Consider the following 8,838-nt stretch of genomic DNA (forward strand, 5'->3'; position numbering starts at 1 on the left):
CTCACCCCCAGACTCGATAGACCAGGCTACTTTCTGATTTGTTTCCCTTTGGGGATGGAGACATCAGACTCCTGTGAAGCACTAGGCAGCAACTGATCAAAGGGAGCCCTGGGGACCTGGGACTCAGACTGCACACCCTCTAGGACAGTGTCTCATAACTGTCCTAAATCCTTCCTTTAATACGGATCCTCACATTGTGCAGTCCCCAACCATATTATTTTTGTTACTCCTTCATAACTGTAATTCTGTTCCTGTTATGAGCCGTAATGTAAATATCTGATATGAAGGGCATCTGGTGATTGAGACCCACAGCCCTAGGAGCTCCTTAGCCATCACATTCCTCCCTGCTCCAATGGGGCCCTGAGACATCCGGTGTCTTGAGGAAATGCTCTGGGATCTCCATGGGACTCCCAGCAATGTTGTGGGGTACTAACCAGAGAAGACAGCTCAGACGTGGATTTAAGTCAATAGAAACTCTTTATTAGTGGTCAGCAACTGCACTGGGGTTTACAATCCCAGTGCAGCACCAAGCCTTTCTCAGGCAGAGATTTTAAGCACAAAAACCCATGTTGTTGGGAGACAAACTTTAGTTAACAAGAGCAATTAGCTAGAAGTGGAGGTATAGAAGCTAAAAAGTAGGGTTAGCGCATTCAGAGACTGTCCCTTAACCATGAATTTGGATGGATTAGGCCTTTGCTTTAGTTTTTCCAGGTGGTGCTGTCTATTTGCTGAGCTTTACAGCCTGAATGTTACTTCCATCGTTGAGTCAGCTGTGCTAAGGTCTGGGGCTGTGTTCCCGTTATCAGTAACTTCTATTAAACAACTAGTCCTCTATTCCTGTTTCCTATGCTTAGTTGTTACAAGTTTCCTTTAGTGATACCTGAGATATTTGATTATTGCCAGTTTACTTAATGCCACTGTATACTTAATTTGCGTGAAATAGTCAGTTTTAAAATTCTAATACTTAGTAATCATTAGAGCTAAAAAAGCAAGAATTAGGCAGAGGTGATGGTGCATTCCTTTTAGCCTGATCCTGGGGCGGTAGGGGCAGGGGGGTCTTTGAGTTCCAGGCTAGCCTAATCTACATAGTGAGGCCCTGCTTCAAAAAATTATTTTCAGCAGTGAACTATATATTTTATACTGTTCATACATTAGGGTTCATGTTGTTACACTGTGTGCGTGTGTGTGTGTGTGTGTGCGTGTGTGTGTGCATCAGTGTGCGAGTGCTAGTGCACTTGTGTACAAGTGCGGGTGTGGAGTCAGAGGAAACTTGTGTGAGTTCATCCTCCTTCCATCACAGGTCTGGACGTGCAGAAGAGACTTCTCTGAGAGCACAGGAGAGCTGCACTGACCCAGAACCTGCATCAGGAGGATGTGCACCCAGCAGCACCAGATTTCCAGGACCTTCCAGCTCTCACTGCCAGACTGTCACTGCAGGGGCAGCCAGCATGTAGGACTGAGCAGGCCAGTGTGCGTGTGGCCATTGCTGGACTGCCTAGTGCATGTCACAGAAACTCACCTATAATAGTGATAATAGTGTAAACCATCACATATCATGTGATGAAATGTCCCTTTGTACCATAAATACTCATATAAAAACGTACATTTCTTATTTTGTTCTAGAAAAGGCTGCCTAGTACAGGCATGGTATTAAATTTTCTATTACAAAATTAATATTCTTAACAGAATTTAACTCCCTGCCAAATATCTTGGGGAGTGAGGGGTTTTCCTAGTCTGTCTCACACTGACCTCTTTACTGACAAGTTATTTATACAGGGTAATAACTTCTCACACTCACTTAGGAGATCTGGGTATCCCGTTCCGTAGGCTAGGGATGGGTACATGATCATGTTCTTCTCCAGATCTCTAGTTCAAGTTGTTCCATGCAGGGCAAACCCACTAGGGAGAACCAAGGAAACAGAACAAGGAGATAAGACAGGGCCCGAGTGACTGGCACAGCATGAAAGAACACGGAATCCGTGTCAGCGGCATCAAGGTTCATCTGGTTGAGGCTGAGGAGTAGGGAGAGGGGCTGCACCAGACGAACTCTCACAGCATTCACTGGAGCTTCTTCACCCTGCAGCAGGGAAACACGATTTGAAGGGGCTGAGGGAAGCCTGGGTCAGTTCTCCTGGGTGCCCTGGACCTGTCGTCACCACCCCACAGCCTCTGTCACTGAGGGCCATTCCATTCCCTCCTCCATCCCCCTGCGCCCTCCCTCCCTGGATCCTGCACTGTCTCCCCCTCCTTTCCCATGTCCCAGAGGCAGCCCAGGCTGTGCTGCAGACCTGGGGTTCAGAATGAAGGGGCAGTGACCAGCTCTGCTTCCTGACTCAGGGCCTGATGGGAGGGGCTGCAGGAGCAGGAGGACCTCTATCCAGAAAGGGTTCTGGGACCTGGTTATCCAGTCCTCGAGTGGGGATCCAGACATGCTTTTCCTTTCATTCTAAAACTCTCAAATCTGAGAGTGGCATCACAACTGTGTGACTGTCCCTGCTCCACCTTGTCCACCTGGGCAGTCAAGATGGGAGCAGTAGACCCCAGCCCTAGCTCAGTCCCTCCAGCCTCAAGTGCGGACACTGCTCCAGGTGTCTGGAAGTGGCTGCTGCTGAATTCATTTCTGTCTTATGTGTGTGAGTGTGAGCTTGCACGTCTATAAGTGGCTGTGCGAATGCCTGGTGTCTCTGGAGAGGAAAGGGCAGGATCCCCTGGACCTTGAACTGTATGGCTGTGAGTTGCCATGTGGTGCTGGGAATAGAACCTGTGTCTGATGCAAGAGCAGCTTGCCACTGGACCATGTCTTTGTTTATGTTCTTTATCTGTGTCTGTGGGACGGAATCTTCTTCCACCTACATATTAAGAGGAACCACCATTTCCTTTTGTGTTCCTGTGGTCTCCCCATCTGTATCATGGGACCCCCTGATTAGGAGCCTGCTGTGTTTAGGTACATGTATTCCCTCTCATTCCCTGCTGCTCTGTGACGTGATTCCTGATTAGTCAAGGCTGAGCACGCACAAGCTAATACTAGCAGGTGGCATGAACTCCAGATCTCCCGCCTCCTTTCTCAATAAGATGCTGCCATTTAGGAACAAGAGTAGGACCATAGGAATTGTTTCCTCACTCCTCACCCACCTGTCCCTCTCCCCACTACCAACACTGCCGTCAGTACCTGTCATTGCCAAGGATTCTCCTCAGGTAAGAAGCAGGAGGGAGCAGGTGAGGATTATCAGCAGGCCAGAGATGCTGGGCTTGATGGCCAGTGACAAAGGCTGCTGGCTCACAACTGTCACACCATTTGGTGAGGCTGAAGTGGAAACACAAATAGAGTGTTTGACCAGAACCTCAAGTCTGAGGTCATATCATCTTACTGTGGTGAGAACTTTCTGGATGTTGGCCCAACTGTTGTTTAATTGCACCAGAGAAAGATAGTGAAGCCTTTCCAAGTGTTGTGGAATTGGAGGAAGGGCAGCTCTGAGTGAGGAAGGAAAGGCTGGACGTTTACAGTGATGCTCACAGACTTGAGCCATTAGCAGGCCATGCAGTACCTGGACCATTGGGTAAATGGGAACAAGAAACATTGGGAGGTAAGATGGGAAAGAGAAATTCCTGTGGTTTTCAGTTCCTCTCATGAGAAGAAGACCACCAAGAAATCACGAATTCGGTCTACTGAATCTTCCATTATGCACACATGTTGACATCTACACAGGGAAGTCACCAGACTTTTCAAGAGAATTGCCATGCCTTCCCAACCCTCTGGAGGTTTCCTTGTGATAATCTACCTAACTACTTACTTGGCATTTCCTTCTGGTGCTTTAAGAATTCCTCAAGGCAGTGTCTGGAATCTCCCATGGAGAGCATTGCTAGGTCTTGTGCTAGTTCTGCATTATTCTCCCAATTCTCTAGGACACCTGTGGCGTTATAGTTAATCACTTCCCATTTCTTGTTGTTTTGATTATAGTGAACATAGAAGAAGGAATGCTGTCCATCAATGGTGAAGTTCCAGGAGGCATCAACGGGTTGTCCGTGTTTATATTGAGATACCATGGTGCCCTCCATGGCGTGATGGCCTGCACATGAGACACAAAATGGTCATCTCCTCCCTTTACAGAGCCATCACCCCCTCAGAGGTCAAGTCTTCCTCTGTACCCTCAGAACCTGTTTTCTTTCCTCCAGACTTATCACTTCTTACCTATTGGGTACCAAGTCCTTCCAGCCTGGAGCAGAATTCAGCTCTTTCATGCTAATACAACCCCAGCCCCCTTCCTACATGGGCTCTGTCCTTCCTGTCTCTTATTGATACCCTCTCTCTTTGCATCCTGTCCCTTACTTACCCCTGGTCAGCACTGCCTGGTTTTCCATGAGAAGTAGCTGCTTCCTCAACTCTTCTCCAGTGTCTTTTACTTTTGGGTACAAACCTCCACATGTCTTAGCAGCATTTACCACATTTCCTCCGTTACTATGGTGAAGTAAAGACATTCCATCTGCCGTGCACTGTACTTCCCAACCTTTCTCTCCGTGTGTGGGATGAGACTTGATACTGAAGTCGCATCTGAGATAGTGTGTATCTGTGAGAGACACATGACTGTGAGGCAGGAAGTAGGAATCGTGGTTCTGTGACTTCTAGGTTCATCCTCATTGGCAAAAGGGCAGGGAGCCAAGGCCTCTAGTCAAGGTGTGCTTGGACCCTCATTTCTGTTCTCCTTCCCCAAATCTTCTGCCATAAGCAGGACTGCTGCAGGTGGGCACCTCCTTTCCTGTCCCCTTCCTCTAGCTTCCTCTCCCCTCCTCTTCTCTGCCTCCTCTACCACCTGTTTCTTCCTGTCTCCATGGTTCTCTCCACTCCACTCACCCCTTCCTACCACTCTTAAGGCTTGAGTTTGTTCTAGAATGGCTGGGATTCCTTCTCATTCAGTACATTATCCTGGAAGATTGGTGGAAATGAATTTCAGTCCTCTGGAGAAGAGAACTAGCTTGAACTAAAGCTGACAAACTCAGCACTAGGTGGATCACATAAGCATCAGTTATGTGTAAGAAAAATCCACTTACAAGTTAGATGACAGGAAACTTTAAATCATCATGAAGGTGATTTAAAGAAAGCATCGTGATATAATAACTTCACAAAACGCACCAATACACAATAATAACAATAAAAATAACAATAAGTGTGTCAGAAGGAAGTATTTGTACTCAGAACTCCAGACTTTAGCAAGGAAACATTTTAATAATCTCCTACAAGTGTGTCACAGTGGTATTTATAAGACAAGGTCTCTAAGAGGTTTGGCACTAACCAAGTAGGCTAGACAGGCTTGCCACTGACCCCCGGGTCCCCTTCTTCTTCCTTCTTAGTACTGACAATAAAAGCACACAGCACCGTTCCTGGGTCCATTACGGGAGTTCCAGGGATCAACCTTGAGTCCTCCAAGCCTTTACCACTCAGCTATCTCCTCATGCCTTGGACTCAGGACTTTGTGTAGTCAGAAATCCTCCAGGATTTTCTGGAGACTGTGCCGATGTGCTCAAGGAGTGGCTTGTAGGAACCCAGTCAGAGGCTGGTCCATGCTGCTCTGTGGGATGCTGGGGCACCCTGTTGAGAAGCTCAGTGAAAATGACCAGGGAGAAGACACCAGCCTTGCTGGAAGCTCAAGGACGGTCATGGCTCAAAAGTGTGGGTGGTTACAGGAAACTGTATTTTAACATGGAATCCAAGCAGCATGGTACAGAAAAATCCCATCAGGTGGAGTAGTCAGGAGGCAGGATCACTAAGGACAGCGGTCTATTGATGAATAAGGGGGACCCATCTTGAACCCTAACTTCTTAAGTCTGTCATGGCTAAGAGAACACAAAAATAGTAAGTATAGCTAGATCATTAGCAAACTCACATATGGCTGTATTTTAATAACTAAAGAGAAAACATGATTAGGAAGCTGAAAGATGTTGTTCCATGAAAACCCTAGGTTATATTGATATTTTGTGCATGATCTAACAAATAAAGTTTGCCTGAAGATTGGTGAACAAAGCTAGCCATAAGGTCTAGGCAGTGATGGCACAACCTTTAATCCCAGAAACCATACTTATTAGCCATGGTGAATGTAGCCTGCCTTTAATCCCAGTCTTTGGGAGGCAGAGGCTGGTGGGATCTCTGATTTTGAGGCAATTGTGGTCTACACAGCAAGTTCCAGGAAAGCTAAGGCTACACATAAGAACCCTGTCTCTAAGACCACACACACACACACACACACACACACACACACACACACACAGTGGGAATATCATGTGCCCATTGATTAACCAGAACCATTCGGGCCAGAGAGGTGGAGCAGCCTTTAAGGGCACTGGTTGCTCTTGCAGAGGACCCGCATTTGGTTTTCAGCAACCACTGCTGTGTTATGCTCTTTCTGTATGATGTGAATATGCATTGCTTTCATTAGTTGGTAAATAAAGCTAATTTGGACTATTTCCAGGGAGAAGAAGTCTGTATTGAGAAGCTAAATGGAGATTCAGGGATAGGAAGGCAGAGTCGGGCAGTTACCAGCACCTCCCAAGGAGCAAAGTGTCAAAATGTCAGTCAGCCAAGACCATGTGACAATACACAGATTAATAGAAATTAGTTAATTGAGATGTAAGAGCTAGCTAGTAACAATCCTGAGCCACCCACAAACAATTATAATTAATAGAAGCCTCTGAGCGGATATTTGGGAACTGGTGCACAGGAGAGAGTCCTCCACCTACAAACCACATGGAGGCTCACCTGCCTGGGACTCCATGTCCCGGAGACCCGATGCCCTCTTTGACCTCTGAGGGCTACAGGCACATACATACATGCAGTCAAAACATAAAATTAATCTTAAAAGCAATTAAACCTGGACCACCTCAAAGTCAGACCGGAACTTTTTCCCAGGAGGACAGATCAGGGCCCAAGGAGAGCCACTATTCACTTCAGCACAAGTATTGTCATTCTTTCTGTATTTCTGTGGATGAGAAAGTTTCTGTCCCACCCAAATATTTGAGAAGAATTTCCACTTTAAACCTGACAAAAACTAAAAAAGGGTTCTGAACACACAGAACGAAAGCCACACTGGGCTTCCTGATCTCTCAGTCTCTGCTGGCCATGGTGTCTGAGCATTGGTAGAGGTAAGAACTCTAGTAGCCGGCTGCTCTGCTACTCTAACCCTTCACCCTTCAGCTCCTGAAGCTGACTCAGAGTTTTTATTAAGAACGAATAGAAGCCGGGTTGTGGCACATGCCTCTAATCCCAGCATTTGGGACGCAGATGCACACGGAACTATGGGAGTTCGATGCCAGGCTGACCCGAGAGCCTCCAAAACAATACAGAGAAACCCTGTCTCGTAAAAAGAAAGAAAGAGAGAAAGAAAGAAAGAAAGGAAGAAAGGAAGGAAGAAGGAAAGAAAGAACGAATAGAATTCCTGTACAAATCACCTTCCCTGGGCAGGAGTCTGGCCCCCACACCTACAGCAGAGAAAATACACTGCATATCAGTGTGGCTCCCGGCATGGTACTGGACACTGGCTTGTGTCCCTGGACTATTAGAAGTCCCCTCAAGCCTCAGGCCGGCATCGTGAGGTGAAAAGAGAATCCCAGGAGGTTCCTGTGAGGAGGCTGGGACCTTCCTGACTCAGTCCAGTAGTCCAGTGTCCCCTTCCCTCCGGCAGTTAATTCCCTGGAACTCATCAGCTAGCTTAGTGTTCCTCAGACAGCTCAAAAGGCAAAGAATTTTGAGAAGACTGCATCTGGGAGCTGAGGCCTTTGCCATGGTTCCTTTCTCGAGACCCGGTTACAGTCAGACTTGACTGGAGTTGTAGAGAGAATCGGGGAGTCGTCGGTACAGCTGAGTGTGCCACTATGAATCCATCCGTGTGGAGACTGCAGTTCTGGTCTCCTGGTAATTTCCAGTTCACTGGTGACTACCTAACCCGCAGATTCGTTCCCCTTGTCATTCCCTCACCATACTGGCTTGGCTCCAAGGTGCAGTTCCCTTCCTCACTGCTGCTGCTGCAAGTATTACCCTGCTGTGGCCACTGCTGCAACCGCCCCTGCCCGATGCCCACAGGCCACCTCCAGGCCACCACCTGGCAATGGACCGGGTGAGGACCTGACCCCGCCTAGCCTCAGCCCTGCAAGTGCCCTGCTGCCTACAAGTCACCCATCTGCCCCCAAGCCTGCAAACTTGGATATCGCTCAAGTTCGGGCACAAGGAGTGTGCGATTATGAAATGATCAGTGTCGGGACTCCTGTTCTGGTCTCCCAGGAGTTTCCAGTACACTGCTGGCTACCTGGCCCGCAAATTGTTTCCCCTTCTCGGTCCCTCTGCGCTCCCCGCGCCGGCTTTCCTCCTAGACACTGCTCCCGCGTCCACGGGAGCCAGGCACTGCTGCTCCTGCGCGGTTTCCAGTGAGTCACCAACCCGCCACCAACCCTACCCGGACCCGCGGCACTGCCCTACCTCGATGCCTACAGGCCACCTGCCCTCCTTGGAGCCGCACCACAGGTCCTGGATGCCTTAGCGCTCGCCCTGCTGTGCTAGTCAGTGCCAAGCCTCTCTCAGGATCCTCCACTCAGCGCATGTCCGCTTAATTTCGGAAGTTTGGTTTGTTCAGAAGCCACCGATGATGCAACCAGCTCTGCCTGCCAAGTTCACTTGTTGGTTTCCTTCTGAGTCCTCTCACCTCCAGCTCCTTCTGGCTCAGCCCCGCCCTTCTGAACCATCCAGCTCAACCCGCCCTGCTTGCTTCAGGGCTCCCCTTCCTTTGTTGGCCCAGAGGCTGCACTGCTCCATCGCACTCCCTTTTTGCTCTCTTGCAAAGAAGGCAGGACTGTGGA

General features: G+C 48.4%; 1 protein-coding gene across 1 annotated transcript; it reads right to left on the bottom strand.

Annotated features, from left to right (window-relative positions):
- Positions 1 to 458: 458 nt before the first annotated feature.
- On the bottom strand, positions 459 to 8,565 carry LOC121144488 (UL16-binding protein 1-like). The gene is made up of 5 exons (XM_040758288.1): positions 8,462 to 8,565; positions 4,332 to 4,565; positions 3,792 to 4,067; positions 3,170 to 3,304; positions 459 to 2,077 (listed from the first exon to the last, which is right to left on the bottom strand). Exons 2-4 carry the CDS (start codon positions 4,474 to 4,476, stop codon positions 3,192 to 3,194), a joined length of 534 nt encoding a protein of 177 aa, XP_040614222.1. The 5' UTR covers positions 4,477 to 4,565; positions 8,462 to 8,565; the 3' UTR covers positions 459 to 2,077; positions 3,170 to 3,191.
- Positions 8,566 to 8,838: the final 273 nt, after the last annotated feature.

This window comes from Mesocricetus auratus, unplaced genomic scaffold (genome assembly GCF_017639785.1).
Source record: "Mesocricetus auratus isolate SY011 unplaced genomic scaffold, BCM_Maur_2.0 Super-Scaffold_100018, whole genome shotgun sequence".
Lineage (NCBI taxonomy): Eukaryota > Metazoa > Chordata > Mammalia > Rodentia > Cricetidae > Mesocricetus > Mesocricetus auratus.